At 50.9% G+C, this 16364-nt stretch overlaps 6 protein-coding genes across 6 annotated transcripts; 4 read left to right on the forward strand and 2 right to left on the reverse strand.

Annotated features, from left to right (window-relative positions):
• Nucleotides 1-124: 124 nt before the first annotated feature.
• CC1G_08658 (histone-lysine N-methyltransferase) lies at nucleotides 125-2262 on the forward strand (the record flags this gene model as incomplete). The annotated part of the gene is made up of 6 exons (XM_001828460.2): nucleotides 125-740; nucleotides 802-898; nucleotides 948-1030; nucleotides 1078-1863; nucleotides 1914-2020; nucleotides 2080-2262. 6 exons carry the CDS (start codon nucleotides 125-127, stop codon nucleotides 2260-2262), a joined length of 1872 nt encoding a protein of 623 aa, XP_001828512.2.
• Nucleotides 2263-3285: 1023 nt separating this feature from the next.
• Nucleotides 3286-4763, forward strand: CC1G_13191 (DNA methyltransferase ZMET4; the record flags this gene model as incomplete). The annotated part of the gene is made up of 4 exons (XM_001828461.2): nucleotides 3286-3316; nucleotides 3646-3854; nucleotides 3932-4426; nucleotides 4506-4763. The coding sequence occupies 4 exons, from the start codon at nucleotides 3286-3288 to the stop codon at nucleotides 4761-4763; spliced, it is 993 nt and encodes a 330-aa protein (XP_001828513.2).
• A 330-nt stretch (nucleotides 4764-5093) lies between these two features.
• Nucleotides 5094-7021, forward strand: CC1G_13192 (sterol carrier protein 2; the record flags this gene model as incomplete). Its single annotated transcript, XM_001828462.1, has 10 exons — nucleotides 5094-5153; nucleotides 5205-5231; nucleotides 5290-5397; nucleotides 5459-5798; nucleotides 5863-5993; nucleotides 6051-6314; nucleotides 6379-6453; nucleotides 6513-6609; nucleotides 6666-6837; nucleotides 6910-7021. The coding sequence occupies 10 exons, from the start codon at nucleotides 5094-5096 to the stop codon at nucleotides 7019-7021; spliced, it is 1386 nt and encodes a 461-aa protein (XP_001828514.1).
• Nucleotides 7022-7633: 612 nt separating this feature from the next.
• On the forward strand, nucleotides 7634-9913 carry CC1G_13193 (vacuolar protein sorting-associated protein 27; the record flags this gene model as incomplete). The annotated part of the gene is made up of 5 exons (XM_001828463.2): nucleotides 7634-7688; nucleotides 7749-7915; nucleotides 7975-8194; nucleotides 8253-9101; nucleotides 9153-9913. 5 exons carry the CDS (start codon nucleotides 7634-7636, stop codon nucleotides 9911-9913), a joined length of 2052 nt encoding a protein of 683 aa, XP_001828515.2.
• Nucleotides 9914-10198: 285 nt separating this feature from the next.
• Nucleotides 10199-12326, reverse strand: CC1G_13194 (proline dehydrogenase). Its single transcript, XM_001828464.2, has 4 exons — nucleotides 11986-12326; nucleotides 11238-11926; nucleotides 10550-11169; nucleotides 10199-10490 (listed from the first exon to the last, which is right to left on the reverse strand). The coding sequence occupies exons 1-4, from the start codon at nucleotides 12211-12213 to the stop codon at nucleotides 10249-10251; spliced, it is 1779 nt and encodes a 592-aa protein (XP_001828516.2). The 5' UTR covers nucleotides 12214-12326; the 3' UTR covers nucleotides 10199-10248.
• Nucleotides 12327-13078: 752 nt separating this feature from the next.
• On the reverse strand, nucleotides 13079-14172 carry CC1G_13195 (hypothetical protein; the record flags this gene model as incomplete). The annotated part of the gene is made up of 9 exons (XM_001828465.1): nucleotides 13079-13114; nucleotides 13165-13185; nucleotides 13242-13390; nucleotides 13444-13500; nucleotides 13550-13607; nucleotides 13667-13709; nucleotides 13767-13875; nucleotides 13932-13993; nucleotides 14048-14172. 9 exons carry the CDS (start codon nucleotides 14170-14172, stop codon nucleotides 13079-13081), a joined length of 660 nt encoding a protein of 219 aa, XP_001828517.1.
• Between the last annotated feature and the right edge of the window lie 2192 nt (nucleotides 14173-16364).

Raw genomic sequence — 16364 nt, forward strand, 5'->3', positions numbered from 1 at the left:
GTATATGAAAGAGGAAGAAGGGCAAGGGCGGTGCCAAGGCGGCGCGGAAAACCTGTGTGAAATTTGGATCCCGCATCATCATCGTAGTCGCCGTGCAAACCTTTCTTCAACAACGACGACGACCATGACCGCCGTTCATCCCCCGACATACCTCACAGAACTTGAGTTCTTTGAAGGAAAACGAAGATGCAGGAAAAACGCGGTTCCTTCGTCGCCGTCGTCCTCGACAACCTCGGCGAGTTTCGAATGGAAAGTTATAGCAGCCCCGACAACAGAACACAACGCAAGCAGCCCGATTAGGTCCTCAATTCCTCCTCCATCGTCGTCGCCAGCAACATCGAGTCGCTCTACACCGTCATCGTGTCCGTCAAGCCCGCCGAAGAAGAGAAAATCGCTGCAACCGCCAGAACCAGAAGCGGTCCTCGTGGACCCGGAGCCTGCTGCACGCGAGCCCAAACGTCAGCGGACCGCGTCGTCCAGTAAAGGAAAGACAAAGCGACGAAAGGGTCCTGGATGGTCCAAGCCCTTTGTCCCGCCAGCGCCCTCGAGCCGGCCCCGCAGCCTCGCGCCGTCCATCTACCGCAACAGCCGGTCGCGTTCCACCTCCGCATTCCCTTCATCAGACTCGGAAACACCCATATTCAAACGACAATGGAGAACAGACGAAAGTGGCGATCCAGGCAGCAATCATCTGAGCTCAGAGGACGTTGTAAAAAAACTAATGAAATCCTATAAAGCATGTGAGTCGACGCGTTGACCCCCGACACGTATCCTTGGCTAAACAAAGCGCGTTTGCTCCAGATTTCCGAAATCACGATAATCCTGATGATACCTCGTTTGAACCTGAGAACCTTCCTTTGGTTGAATTGGAGTATCCGAATGCCCATGCTGTTGAACGGTAGGTTTCTGATCATGAATACGCCGGGCGCTCGTTGATCGCGCCACAGATTCCTGTTACTGGCACCCAAGGACAAGGACCATTACAACCCCGTATACGACCTTGAGAGCACATTGTGCACCATGATAGAATGTAAGTGATCATTCGAACCTCCCATATTGCTTCTAACACGAGTCCAGTCTATTGTACCAAGGAACAACAAGCCAGGTTTGGCCCCAACCCCAATGACTGGCGTTCAGAAGGCCTATCCCCACCACCCTCCCGCTCGCCATCACCTTCCCCCTCTACATCTTCCTCTCGCAATCCATTATTCAGACCCAGAACCACACGTTCGACCCTACCCATCATCCGTGCCTTCAAACGCGCAATACATCGACACGACGGACCTGCTTTCATGGAGGCAATGGCCGACGTCAATATGCTCCTTCGCGAGCTCAAATACCCTTATCTAGAAGACATAATGTCGCCACAACTCGGCAACGGCCTAATGGCAGCACCTACAGCATGGACAGAAACCGGTCTCCCTAAAGGTGTCCTAATGCGGCTAATAGAGGAAAACTACCAACGCACTGTGGGCCCCAATGTCCGCAAACTGAAACGCTACGAGGCTTTCTCAAGTACGGTCTATGGCGAATTGATGCCTAATCTTGTCTACGAAATTCTCAAAATTACGAATCTGAACGAGAATTCGTTGTTCCTGGACCTAGGAAGTGGAGTTGGCAACGTAGTGGTACAGGCGAGTTTGCAGACGGGGTGCAGGAGCTTTGGTATCGAGCTGATGCCTGAGCCTGCGAGGGTCGCGGAGGATGTGGTAGAACAGATGAGGATACGTGCGAGGATGTGGGGTTTGAGGATGGGGGAGGTTGAGTTGGAGAAGGGGGATATGTTGAAGAGCAAGAGAGTGGATGAGCTGATGCCTCAAGCAGATGTTGTGTTGGTGGACAATAAGGTCTTTGAAGAAAGCCGTGAGTACCCGGATATTTGACGTGTAGGACTAAGCTGATTTTGTTCATAGTCAATGAAGCCTTGAAACCAAAGTTCCTGGACCTAAAGGAAGGCGCGATTGTTGTCTCTCTTGCGCCTTTCGTGAGCTCGTTGAATGCTCGTGTGACTGAGCGGAATGTACGTATTTGTCTCGTAGACCCCTATATCTCTCTTTACTTAACCCTCTTAACACCTAGGTCGACGACATCACCGCGATATTCGACGTCACCGAGCGCGAGTACTCGTCAGGAAGCGTCTCATGGGGCAACAGTGGGGGCAGCTATTACATCCACCGGGTCGACCGAACGGGGTACGCAAAGATTAGGGAGCAGTTTGAGAATGCGAGAGCGCAGATGCGGCCTTTGCGGCGACGGGCGTGATCGGCCTGGTCTCGTTCGACATCCTTTCAGATGCACAGGGCCGACCGACCATTCCAGTCCTATGCCAGATCCAGCTGTCACGCAGAACTATCCGGACCAATCGTTTGCTATCGACTTTTTTCGACCATTGGATACTCTTTTCAAGGAAACGCATTGTTCATTATTCATTTCTTGGTGTTCATCGGTCAGCCATCCATTGGTTTATTTGGTTTAGGATTGATTTCTTTTGGTGGTTGTCGGGCGCGTTAGATTTTCCACCTCGTCCGGCTGCCTGGTTCTTGCGCGCTTTAAGAGTGTTGTGGGTTTTGGGACTAATGCACGCGTGCGCCTTTCCTAATTTAACTCGCGTAAAGTGAAAGAGACCCTTGCTTCGTCATTTCTTTCCCTTCTTTCTATATTCCTTCATGTCAAAGCAGCCTTCTTCCTACTGTTGCTCTTGCTTTATATCGTATTCGTCGCCAAAGGGCCTAGTTGTTCCCCTTTCTCCATCTCTCTTTATACACCCTTCGCCTTTTTATTTCTTTTATTGGTTTGTCCCTCTAAAACTTCGCAGCATTTGATTTCAATTTCTTTATTCATTGTTTATTCGCCTTTTTGACGAACTATTTCAGCTGATGACTGTCCTGTCTGTTCCTCGACAGGTCTGTCTCGCTGCGTGGACCAACACCGATGCACAACTTCTCTGGCCACTCCAACATCACTTGTACTATACAGACATACATTCAATTGATACACATTGCAACTACATACCATCCTCTTTTTTTTTTTTCTTTTTTTTCTTTCCTCTTCTTTCCTGAGCAGGGGACGGTGACGAGTACCTAACGGAATGATTTATGTACTTGAGATTGCTGTATAGTATTTAAATAGAATTTTTGTCGAATCTGTGGTGAGAACCGATGGTGATACTCGGGCAGAAGGGTGAGTAGTTGGGAAAACACCAGTCGAGACGCGGTGGGGCACAATTCGGCGCTTGTCTTCTGACCATCATCATCACCATCGCCTCGTCGTACCGTTTGGTCAGCAATGCGGGCCCTAGAGTTTTACAGTGGTATCGGTGTGTAGATCAACATGAACCTGGACTTTCTTAATCCTCAATAACGGCAATCGAAATCTCAATGGGATAAAGGCGGCCTCCACCTCGCGTTGACCAGGGCCTGTCCAACTGCAAAAGTCATACGCGCTTTCGACTGGGATCAGACTGCTTGCAGAGTGTATGAAGCCAATCATGGATCTGGGGTTGCTCAAAAAGTGAATTCTTTGGTTCTTTGCCCTGTCCAACATCCTTCGTCCTCTACTCCTTCCCAAAAAATCGTCCCTCCGAATCAACAATCCAAAGCTGATCTCAAAAGCCTACGTAGACTGATATATCCACCCTGACTGCAGACTCGCTTGCGAAGGAATATGGTCAAGTTGATATATGGCTTCTGTCGCCTGCTTGCCAACCGTATACGGTTTTGAATCCCAATGCGCAGGGAGCGGAGGATCCGAGGGCGCAGTCGTACCTGCATTTGTTGAGGAATGTTTTACCTGGGTTGGAGGAGAGGGGGTGTTTGCCTGGGTATGTGTTGGTTGAGAATGTTGCTGGGTTTGAGGTGGGTGGTTTATCAGGTGTTGGAAAAATGAGAGAGACTGATGCAGATTGTGCGGATTGGGTTTTGGGGGAGTGTAGGGTTCGACTACTCGCCAGTTGCAGCTTGAGGTTTTGAAGGAGTTGGGATATCATATCCAGGAGCTGCTTCTTACGCCTTTGCAGTTTGGGATTCCGAATTCGAGGTTGAGGTATTATATGTTGGCGAGGAGGGGGAAGGATTTTTCAAGGCCGGGTTTGGGTTCATCGTCTGGTGACGGGCCCCGAGGAGAAGAAGAGGGAGTGAGCGTGTTGGATCAAGGAGATGAGGAAGAGTATAGGGTTCTACGGCATATTCCTGGTCAGCCTGCGGAATGGAGGGAAGAAGATGTGGAGGAGCTGAGGGGGTATCTTGACGAGGAGACTTCCTTGGAGGAATCAAACGAGTTTGCGGTCTCGGACAAGGTCCTTTCAAAGTGGGGTCGGCTATTCGATATAGTTCTGCCCTCTGGAAGGCGAAGTTGTTGCTTCACGCGGGGGTATACGCATCTGGTGGAAAGGAGTGGATCTATCCTTCAAATGGCTGAAGACCTTGATGTAAGTCCCTTCTCCACGTCTTTTGAAATTCAAAATCGAGGACTGCTTATTGATCTTCATGCTCCCCTCCGTCCAACAGACCACGCAGACATTTGATAAATTCTTGCAGGAAACGAGGGAGGGGAACGCGGATGCGGTGAAGATCCTCTATCCTCTACGCTTACGATACTTTTCGCCTTCGGAGTTGTTGCGCATTTTTGCCTTTGAGGGGAAGGGTGGGGATGGGCAGGGGTTTGTCTGGCCTACAGGGGTATCGACCAAGTCAAAGTACAAGCTTATAGGCAACAGCGTGAATGTGCGGGTGGTTGAGGAGTTGATTAGGTATTTGTTGAGTTAGGGGGTTATGTAGTTAGTCATACCACCTAGCCTAATGAAATGGTCAGTTTGTTCACTTGACCGCGAGTTCGACCTTTTCTACCGTTCATGCGCGCCAATCGAGCGCCAACTCCTGTGGATATTGGATCAAGGCGGCCGCCCCTGTCAATCATGTGAACCTGGGTCTTGGTCACAGTGGTCCAAGAGTTGTTCTTCAGAAACCGGTTATCCGGAACTTCCAATACCCCAGATTGCAGGAAATCAAATGCGTGAATTCATCTAAAAGACAGGGTTGCTTTTCTTCCCCGCACGATATACGGAGGTTTACCCCACATTCTTACCCGCGTACGACATGCCTGCTGCTGGACGACGAACCTTCCTCATTGGCGGTGGATGCACTGCGTTCATCAAGGTGTGTTGCGTGTACTGCGTCTTGGAGGATATGGTACTGATTGTCGTATAGCCCAGAGGTCAGAGGACCACTGAAGATGTAGGCGTTTACAGGCGTTCAATGGTGCCTGGAAGCTGACGACGTTGCTGGCGTTTAGATGGGTCTCGAGGCTGCCACCAAGGCTCTCCTCGACGCCGGTATCACCTACGACGAGATTGAGACCGCCTATGTTGGTTACTGCTACGGAGACTCGACTGCAGGCCAGGTGCGTCGTTGTCCGCTTCGTTGTTGTCTCTTCAATCGTCTCACGCGCCTTGGCCCTCTAGCGCTCGCTCTACAACCTCGGTCTCACACACATCCCCATCATCAACGTGAACAACAACTGCTCGACTGGCTCCTCTGCGCTCTACCAAGCCAACAATGCTGTCAAGTATGGTCAGGTCGAGTGCTCGCTTGCGCTTGGCTTTGAGCGTATGAAGCCCGGCAGTTTGGGCACCAACTTCCCTGACCGACCTTCGCCTATTCTTCTATTCAACCAGCGTTCTGCGGAGCTTGAGGAGGTGTTGGGAGAGAACCATGGTCCTGGTGCTCCTAGGATGTTTGATAACGGTGCTCAGGAGTATTTCACCAAGTATGGTGGTGGGGTTGAGCATTTGGCTAAGATTGGTGAGTTTTTGAGTTGGGTGGTGGATCTAAGGAGTGAAGAGCTAACTATATCTGTGTTGTGTAGCTTCGAAGAATCATAAGCATTCGCTCAATAACCCCTACTCCCAATTCCGAGATGGGTGGTCCGTTGAGCAGGTCCTCAAGGCTCCCAAGATTACGAGGAACCTTACCAAGTTCATGTGCAGCCCTACTTCTGTGCGTGTTTACTTCTCCTGCACTCTTGCTTCGCATGCTTACCTCCCCTGTCTGTAGGATGGAGCAGCAGCCTGCGTCGTCGCCTCTGAAGACTTTGTCCGCAAACATGGTCTCGAGAACCAGGCCATTGAGATTGTGGCTACCACTCTGACCACCGACGGTGCTTCTACGTTCGAAGGCCGCAGTGCCATGGACGTTGTTGGGTACCAGATGACCAAGACGGCGACTGAGAAGGTCTTCCAAGATGCTGGATTTGGACCTGGAGAGGGCCGTGATCAAGTCGGTGTTGTGGAGTTGCATGACTGCTTTGCTGCTAATGAGGTGCGTCTTGTCTTGAGTTGGGTCTTCAGGGATCGTTTGGCTGATTGGTTTGTCTGGGCTGTAGTTGATCACGTATGCTGCTCTAGGACTTTGTCCTGAGAATGAGGCTCATAAGTTGGTTGAGAGGGGTGATAACACCGTGAGTTGCGCGTTTCTGACCGAGTGCTGGGATTGGTTGCTGATGGGTGTTTTCTGTAGTATGGTGGCAAGTATGTTGTGAACCCTAGTGGTGGACTTGAAGCCAAGGGTCACCCGCTCGGTGCGACTGGTTTGGGCATGCATTTCTACATCATGAGTACGTCTCGAGCGTTCCTTTGATGTGTGCAGAGAATCTAACGAATACCCCTGCAGTGCAACTCCGTGACTGGGCAGGCCCGATGCAAGCTCCTGGACTCTTCGACACCCCCGACAAGCGTGGCAAGTTCGGTCTTGTGCATAACGTTGGCTTGGGTGGTGCGGTCGTTGTTTCGCTTCTTCGTCGACCTGAGTTCTACAAACCTGGTGGTGTTGATGGACGTACTCGGTGAGTTTGGTTCTTTCTTTCTTGAGGAGTTGCGTGGGATGGAGTGCTGACTTTTGGGGCGTGTGTGTATAGACTTGGATATAACCATGCTCACGAGTATCGACCTATTACTCGTGCTGATGTTGATAAGGTCAAGTCGAGGAAGGCGTCTTCGGGGTATGTGCTCCAGCATGCCAAGCTCTAATAAAGAGCGGGACATTGTACGGCGGGGATGGATTAGGATGAATGTTCACTGTATTGTATCTAGTATGCTTTCATATTTATTTCCCTTTCGTTCGGAGCCATATACTATTGGCCTCGTCGAGGTGGTGAACGGCTCTCGGCCCCTATCCAGTTGATGTCCGACTCGGTAGGAGGAGCAGAAGCCAGTCTTATGAGTGATTTCGACTTCTATGCTTCAGGCTGGGCTCTCGCCTGGGTGGCTACTGGCTCAAAATGCTAGTTCAATGCGTCGCTTTGCAACTGTGAGTGAGGTGCCCTGCAGATGAGTGAGGGTGGTTGCTGATTCGGTTGCGGACAGACCTTTCATCTGCATTGGGAGATCCTGGGAGAGATGCACACTTTAGTTTATGTTCATGAAAGTAGCACTTGCCTGTCACCCTCTCTTTGTGTTTAGCCCCAGCCTCAGGTCCCAATTGAAGCGGTTTTTCTCGCTAATTGACTCGAGCAGTTGAGCTCGGGAGGCAATAGGCGCCGGAAGGCTGGAGTATTAGTCATCCATCCATCACGGAAGGTTGCGCAGCTTCACTGCAGTTGTGTTCCTCCAACGATTACCTCCACTTTTCAGTTTTATAAGATGTCCGGCCTAGGAGCTTGGATATGGGGAACGTCCCAGCTCGACGATGCTATCGGTACAGTCTTTCACGAACTCAACGGTAATAGGGCTAAAGCACTGACCCGGGGTTGAACAGACAAGGCCACCTCAGAACTTCTACCAGTCGGCTCAGAAGATATCGCTCTCAACCTCGAGATATGTGATCAAATTCGTTCCAAATCTGCGCCTGCAAAGGATGCCATGCGCGCTTTGAAGCGACGGCTGAACCACAAGAATCCCAACGTCCAGTTGCTGACCTTGAGTGTGCGTCATATCGACATGGATATCTGGTGTTCAAATGGGCTCATGGTTTGTTGATACAGTTGACGGATATCTGTGTGAAGAATGGCGGGGACTTGTTTCTGAATGAAGTGGCGTCGAGAGAGTTTATGGACAATCTGGTTTCGATCCTCAAGATGCCGGCGCTGAACGTCGACGTCAAGAACACCATCCTTCGCCTCATCCAGAACTGGAGTATCGCCTTTGAGGGCAAGCCTTCGTTGAGCTATGTAGGCTCGGTGTACAAGATGTTGAAGAATGAAGGTAATGAATCGTCGCATTGCCGCAGTCGCTTTGGTACTGAATGTGCATAATGATATAGGCTTCAAGTTTCCCCCTAAAGACCTTGCGCTTGCCAACTCAGCAATGATAGACACGCAAACCGCCCCAGAATGGATCGACTCCGACGTCTGCCTGCGGTGTAGAACCTCTTTTACGTTCACCAACCGGAAGCACCACTGTCGCAACTGTGGTGGCGTCTTTGATCAGCAGTGCTCCTCCAAGTCGATGCCACTACCACACTTTGGGATCACCCAGGATGTGCGGGTGTGTGATGGGTGCTATAACAAGTTGACTCGCAAAGGCGAGAGGGCGAAGAAAGAGCCAAGGTCCCCGACGAAGGATACCTCTGCCTCGAAGCACTCGTCATCGAGAACGAACAGGACAACAACTCAAGACCTCGAGGATGCGGAGCTGCAGCGGGCGATCCAGTTGTCATTACAAGAGTCGCAGAACATGCGGTCGGGATATGTGCCCTCTGAACCTTCGCCGACGAAGTGGCAGATCTCGGAACCACCTATCGTGGATCGAAGTACCTACCCTAGCAAGCAGGTCGAGGATGAGGAAGATGATCCGGATCTCAGGGCGGCCATCGAGGCGAGCTTGAGGGAGGCGAACGCACCCCGGCCAAGCGCACCTGTTGTTGAAACCCCGCGGTACGAGGAGCCCCAGTATGCCCCAAGTCTGCCACCTGTGCCTTCGGTACCGAACCACGACCTGGATCCTCTGGAAACCGATGCTATCCTCACGTTCAACCAAACTGTGGAACAGGTAGAGGCTTCGGGAGGCAGGGATCTGTCGCGCTATCCTGCGGTTACCGAGCTCTACGACAAGGCCAGCAGTCTGCGGCCCAAGCTGGCTCTCAGCCTGGACGATACGACGCGGAAACAAGGTCAGTTGTTTGGGCTGATTGTATTGCTCTAAAAGCTAACGCCCTGGGCAGAGATGTTGTCGGAGATGCATAATAAACTTTCAGAAGCCGTAAAGCTTTACGATCAGATTTTGACCCAGCAAGTCTCACAACCCCGGTACCGCTCGTCGATCGCCTCGCCTTCTGCTCCCTATCAAGCATCTGCCAATGCCTACTATACCGCTGGTTATGCTAACGCTCAATGGGCAACTCCCCAGGTCCAACCGCAGTCAACTGGTTATTCTGTGACCCCTGTAGAGCGGGCTTCTTCATCGCAATGGAATCAACCGCAAGCTGCTTCTTATGGTCAATCTTCGCACCAGTATGCTCCATCGGCTCCTCCAACTACCCAACACGCCCCGCCTACCGCTCAACCTAGCCTTCCCCCCGTAACATTCGGTCCCCACACTGTCCAAAGCCCACCGCCTGTCTCTGTACCCCAATCACCTCCTGCGCAACATGCGTATGCTCCACCTGCACCTGTCCTTTCTCCTCCTCCCCCTCCACAACAACACTCTCCGAACCTCGCTCGCCACAACACCGTTTCACATCGCTCTGTTCCCGCTCAGAACCCTCAATTGGCCCGTAGTAACACGATATCCGCACCTTCTCAGCCTGCCCAAAGGTACCACCACCACCACCAGCAACAGCAACAGTACCACCAGGACCATGCTAGTCAACTACTTGCGTCGGCCCCAGCTCCTCCGACGACGTATTTCCCTTCGGCGCCTACGTCGGTTCCTCAGTTCGAACAGCAGGAGGAGAGGAAGGAGGCCCTGTTGATTGATTTGTAGACGTTGGGTTAGGTGCAGGTGATGAATGGACTGTCGTTTTCATGTTGTATGGCTATAGTTATGTACTATATTTAAGGGTTATGCAAGTATGCTTAGGTGAAATGAGAGAGGGTCTTAGGCCATGGTACAGGCTTGAGTGCTCATTGGCGTTGAGCGATACAGAAAACTTGCAGATATGATTTGAATAGCCTATTGCCTATGCCCCAAAGAATTATTCTACAGTGAATGCCATATCCTATAGCTACGAGATCTAAGAAGCAAAGAGTAGCACTAGGGTAGTTAACAATCCATGCATGAAGGTAAGTTCATTGTCAAATGTCAGGAGAGAAGAAAAGTTACTCGTTGCGTCGCAAAGGAAGAGAAAATGTTTCCCTAATTCTAGTCATAATTTCCCTGAGAGCCCGTTGTCGTTCTCTAGCTGCGGCTCCATCTCCGAGAACCGACTTGTTCTCGATTGCTCTCCTGCTGAGGTAGGGGAGGACTTCTGTGAGTCCTCCGTATGGGATGTATTTGGTTACCATCGGGACGTCGGATAGGACTCGTGATGTGAGGGAGTCGGTGAGGTCATCGCACATGCCTAGAGATATCGAGTCAGTGAGTGGATGGGTGGCCAGGATCAAGGGAAGCTCTGCTTACCGTACAACTGGGCGATGCATATCCGTTCTACAACATCGGAACGGACCTTCACCTTGTTATTATTGTCTTCACCCTTGACCACTTCCCCTAGCCCCTGTCTGACAAGCTCGTCCAGCACGAGGTTACAGCTGTCCCAGTTGTGTGTTCCGAACAAAACACCAACGCGTATGTCTCCCGTCTTGTTATCTTCGTACTGCTGGGCCCTTTGGCGGAGGACGTCCTCTTTCACCGCTTCGATAACCATACGGGTGCAGTCGTCATATGCCTTGTCGGTTTCGTGTTTTTCCAGCCAGACTGGGGGAAGATCCTCTGAAGAGATGCAGAGAGATTTGCCGCCGTTTTTGAATGTGCGGTGGGCATTGGTTTCGTAGGGGTGGTAAGCGCCACGAACGAGTTTGACGCCGAGAGAGTAGTTGTTGGACTTTGCGTCGTGTAGGTTATGGGCGAGTTGGAGAGGGACGCGGCGGAGGTAGGCTTGATAGGTGGCGTAGATTAGTGGTTGGACTGGGCCTTGTCTGGGACTAGATGGTGGTGTTCCGGTTGTTACATTGGAGGAAGGGAGGGCGTTGAAACGACGCATTAAGGCCAGTGTCAGGGCGTCCAGAGCGGGTTGGTACCAGCTAGACGGATGGATTGAATGCAAGTCAGTGATATGCATCGAAATGAAGTGTTTATTCAATCGCCGTACCTGTACTCTGCGTCGACGATAAGACGTACGCCTCGCTGCTCGGCACGTACACAGATCTTGACAAGGTCGTCGTACAGCTCACGGAGTTGCTGTATGTCATTGGTCGACAACGGAGCGTCGTCTCTGGATGGAGACAGGACGATGTCTAAGTCTGATAGGAGAGCGGCTCCAGGAAAAGGGATGTCTTCTACCCTGGGTACCGTAGCGGCTGACAAGGTAGCGGGTGCAGAACGTGCCGAAGTGAGGGAAGACTGCTCGGCAGAGACCGCCTTCATTTGTTCTCTTCGACTAGTGATATACTTTGAAAGGTTGATGAGCGCATGAGCATCAGGAAGAAGAGCAGTGACTTTGATGGCCACCCATGTCCTACGTCCTGTTAGAAGATCGCTGTTTGCAGCGATAGAAGCTTGAGAAGTAGGGGTACGATAGGCTGTGTCATGGAGATAAGGAGATAGAGCTTTAGATGCTCCGCGAAGAGAGTCCTCGAAGTCGGCAGCGACGTCGATGCAGGTCAAGATCTCGTCCACAACGCGTTTGTGATGTGCTTTAAGCTTGCCAGATTTAGATTCGGAACTTAGAGCTTCCTTTTCGTCTACCTCTGCCGAGTAGGCGAAAAGGGCTCCCTTGTTGGCAGCGCGTAAGGCACGCAAGAGGGGTACGGTTGCACTTGCTGTTTCGCCTCCCACGAACTGAAGGACAATGCACCGTGTCAGCGCTGAAGTGCAGATATGTGTAGAAGGAAACCCACTTGATCGAAAAAGGTTATCTTGATCAGGCTGTACGCTACGTGATTAAGGACAGGGATCCGACCGATGAAGTCGAGGAGACTTGGAGCATAGTCAACTATGGCTGGTATTGAACACAGAGAATAGACCACATAGGACCGAGCGAGGGCCGTCAAGGGCTGACGGTGGGGATTCGATGGTGGGGGTTCGGTATTCTGAGCCTGCAAGGTACCGTCCCCATTCAAAATCATATACCCTGCTGGCAGAGTACCAAGCAATGCTAGCCTACGGGCTGAGCATGTCGCTATGGAGCGCAGACGAGGCCAGTTGGGAGGTGGACGACAAAAAGTGGTGAAGAGAAAGCGAGAGAACATTGAGGAACAGCTCCGACCATCGAGCTAGTCATTATATAGAGCACCTATCCATGCCGGATCTCAGCCTCTAAGAATATTGTTGGGGAACAGGACAAGTGGCGGATCTTGCGTCACATTGGCGCGCGGCTGGAATGCAGAGGATCGGCACCACTGGTGGCAGTACGATAAGATAACAAAAACAAAGTCGAAGCAGTCTTGGGAAGTTCTTCCTCTTTCTCTGCAGTTCCATGTCCCATAAAATTTGCTGTCAAAGGAGAAGATTTGTCACAAGAATAGAGTTGTGATGCGGTCGAAAATCAAGGGTGTGTCGGGTGCAGTGGTGTTCGATCGGCATTTATTTCTTTGACGGGCGCCCGAAAGGGTAGACGCCTTGCCAAACACGGATGCCCTGTCAGCTCCCGTCAGTCCAGCCTGTGTGGAATTCCGGGAAATGAGGGAAGGAGGTGAGTGAGAGCTGAGGGAGCAATGAAGTCTGACTCGCCCTTGTACAATCCCTCTTCCTTGTTCTGAATATTACAGCTCAGACTCGGAGAAGTCAACCTTGAGCAGACAGAAAGGAAAGGATGTGCTTGAGAGAAACCCGGTGTTTATGATTTGTTTGTTACGTAGGAATACATAGAAAGGATTGAAGAGTTCCAGAATAATCGTTATAAGATCGTAGAGATGTCCTAACTCAGTCGTATTTACATCGTTGACGTTACCACCGGCTGCGTGCAACTGCCGAAGGATGGTCCAAGATGCCTTAGTTGGGGCAAGCTTGCCATTGGAAGTTGAGGGTCTGCAGTGACAGTCAGTATCTCTCACAGTACGTGCCTCAGTGATACTGACGGTGTTAAGAGCGGTATCGATCTGTGAAGAGAGTCATCAGCCAATGTCCAAGGTGAAGAAGAAATGCAAGGACTGACAGAGTCGGTAGCAATGTAGCCGCTTCCTCTGGTGTTTTGCGAGTTGCTGACACGGAGGTCGCTTTGCACGTTCAAGACGGTGGAGATGCCGCAAGGAGATTGGACAGTCGACACAAGGTCGAACATGTCACGGTAGGTGTAGTCAGCACCTATTCACTCGTTAGTATGACCTCTGGGGAGCCTGATTATCCCGGCGACATACCATCGACGGGTCCAACGAGATCCTTGCGAGCGGTGGCTTGAAGAATTTGACCCTGGACTTGTCGAAAGTTAGAGATAGATAGATAGCAGCAGCCATGGGATCCTACAGTAGTAGAGGGAGTTCTGGGAGGCAGTCACACGAGAGTCGAGTTGGTAGTAGCCACGCTATGGTTCTGTTGGTTAGCTAAAGTACTTGTGCAATTGCCATCGAAGGATTGACTTACGTAGTCGATGCTTGCAACACCGAAGGTGAAGCCTGGGGGAACACTGAAGGATGGAGCGATGAGAAAGGTGGTAATCAGATGCAACAGAACGCAGACATACTCCACACCAATGGTGAGGCGGCAGTTCTTTCGGTTTTGGTTGGCGGGAATGCCAGGTCCTGCTTGGGCGTAGTATTCACTGAAGGTAACAGTGAGAGCAGTGTTGTCGGCTATGATCACGAGTGAGCTTGTCGTCTACGAAAGTTAGGCCATCGAATATACTCACGACTAAGGACCCAGTAGGTGGAGCCTGGTGGGCAGCCAGTTCCGATGACACCGAGACTCGTGCTAGAGAGTAGTGGTCAGCAACCATGCATACTAGGAGCAAAAATACGTCGTTACATCTTGAAGCCTGCAGGGGCTGGGACAGGGACAGGGACAGGAAGGCCTGGTCGCTGGGGGGCACCGTCGGCAATGGCCAACAGACCAGAGAGAACAGTGGCGACAGAGAGAAGCTTGTTGAACATGGCTAAAGACTTGCGAACTTGAGAGGGTTCTGCAGACCTACCAATTGCGAGTTTCTTCTCCCATTTTATACCCCACAGGTACCCGGAGACCGCGCAGATCAATTATGATAAAAATAGGGAATAAGGGGGTAAAACAGCATGGAGAGGCCTCGGTTCTCGTTCATCGACGGAGGAAACAACAACGGTAACTCGTCGAGGTCAGATGAGAGTTAATTTCGTCCGAGCCCTGCGGTGATCTCTTCGAAATTTCCGCAGTTTTCTGCGTTTCGACCAGTCATTAAGCGTCTCAAGGCGGTATTTGGCTTCTTTTGGGGCAGGTACGTTGGGATTGGCGTGAGTAAATCAGTGTCGGAGACTTTGTCCAGCGGATTTAGCTAGCCGCTCGCCCTCGCTAACATCTCATCCCGACAAAAAGCTCTGCAATGGGCATACGTTTTCGACCTATCCATAGCTATGGGTGCTCACACTCGCAGCGTAGCACCGCCTTTCATACGTAACCGGATTATTCTCGTGATTTGTTGCACCACAGCAATGCTTCACTTCAAGTTAGATGTAAGCTGAATTTGAGGGGATGTCCGCTCCGCAACTAGTTCTAGCCAAACCACTGGCTGGTAGTCATCTCCTATAAGCTTGATATGCCAATACCCAGCATATGCTACAGCATGGTTTATTAGCGCAACCTCGGAATAAACCACGGGGTGCTAAGAGGTTATAGTGGAATTAAAGAGGTAAATTTCCACGGGCGCGACCATCGACCTGCCTAACCTCCGCTGTAAGGACGACGGATAAATTTCGACTAATTGAACGAGACCCGAGTGTTGGTGGAGGAGTTAACGTGACCATTTCACTGAACATACCGCAAGACTGTTGAGGACTCCAAGGAGGATGAGAATCAACGAGGGGATTCGTTATGGTGAGCAATTGGGATGTGCCTCGCAAGAATTGTTTCCTGGCCTTACGTTAGTCTATTTTGAGAGGGAAGAATTACCTTCGAAGTTCAAAAATGTTTCGCGAAGTGGGTTCTGCGAGCACGTCGGGGAGGTCAGTTCGTGATGGAACACAATCGGTGCCCAATCCGTCACACGGTCGTGCATCGTCCGTTGAGCGCATTGCTCTCCTTGTGATCATAAGGTCACTGTACGTGCAACGTGTCAGTTATCGCCGTCCTTACTGCTTCGTATATGCCATGAAAGTCCCTTCTTGCAACGATAGTCTGGCTAGGATCACGAAGGTACTTGGAGGACAACGTCTGGACGATTGTAATGCAGAGAAGAGAGGCATGTGCGTAAAACCTCGGCACTTGGACATTCGCGATCTAGGAGACGTTGAGAAAAATCACTCGAAACTCTCACAAGAGGTGTGCAGGGTTCTTGGAAACTCATTAATAGGTTTCATTTGGAACTTCCACAACATTTGCCTTTGGGCTCCAAGTTGGATAGCCACGACTAAGGCACAGTGCGTCTTCGCCCGATAGATTAGGAGTTGCATCCAAGATAGATTAAAGGTAGAATGGTAATCAGTGCTAATGTGAAGAGCTGGGGACGGGTTCTTCACGAGGGGCGAATGTCCACTTGCCAAATCCAGAGACGTTGAGATAATGCGTTTGTAAGGGTTAATGCTTCCATTTGTTGAGGTAGAGCGGGCGCTCAAGTGCATCTTGAAACAAATGAGAATTGGTACCAGCCTGTCGATGCCGCCCCCTGGCCGCATGTAGAATTTCCCGGGGGAATGTCGGTTTCGTCTTCGGGGCCACCTTTCCTACCTCGACGATGCTTCCAATCCCCTTGCGATGAGTGCGGCCCTGCCATTTACTGGAGAACAACTTTAGTACAATATACATCCTCCTTCTGATTCTGCCGAGTGAAACACGCTCGAGAAATAAGCCCCTTGACTTCTGTGCTTCTTTGACAGGAACAGGCTGTGTTTATTGACGAAATTACAATGGGATGGTTCTCAGCAATACTCAAGAGAATCGACACGATCAAAGGGCTCTCGAGTCTATTTCATGACATTGACAGGTTCCAGATCCGGAAGTTTCCTAGTGGGGAAGAGATTATATGTTGCCATCTTAGCCCCTGTCATTTACAGGCGGTCCTGAGAGAGCTGACTTTGGGAGGACAGTGAGCCACCAAGTGATTATCGATGAATGTTCGACTATAGAGGGGCCAAACCCGCCTTTACGGGTTGCCGCT

The sequence above is a fragment of the Coprinopsis cinerea genome (assembly GCF_000182895.1).
Source record: "Coprinopsis cinerea okayama7#130 chromosome 1 map unlocalized cont3.1, whole genome shotgun sequence".
Taxonomy (NCBI): Eukaryota; Fungi; Basidiomycota; class Agaricomycetes; order Agaricales; family Psathyrellaceae; genus Coprinopsis; species Coprinopsis cinerea.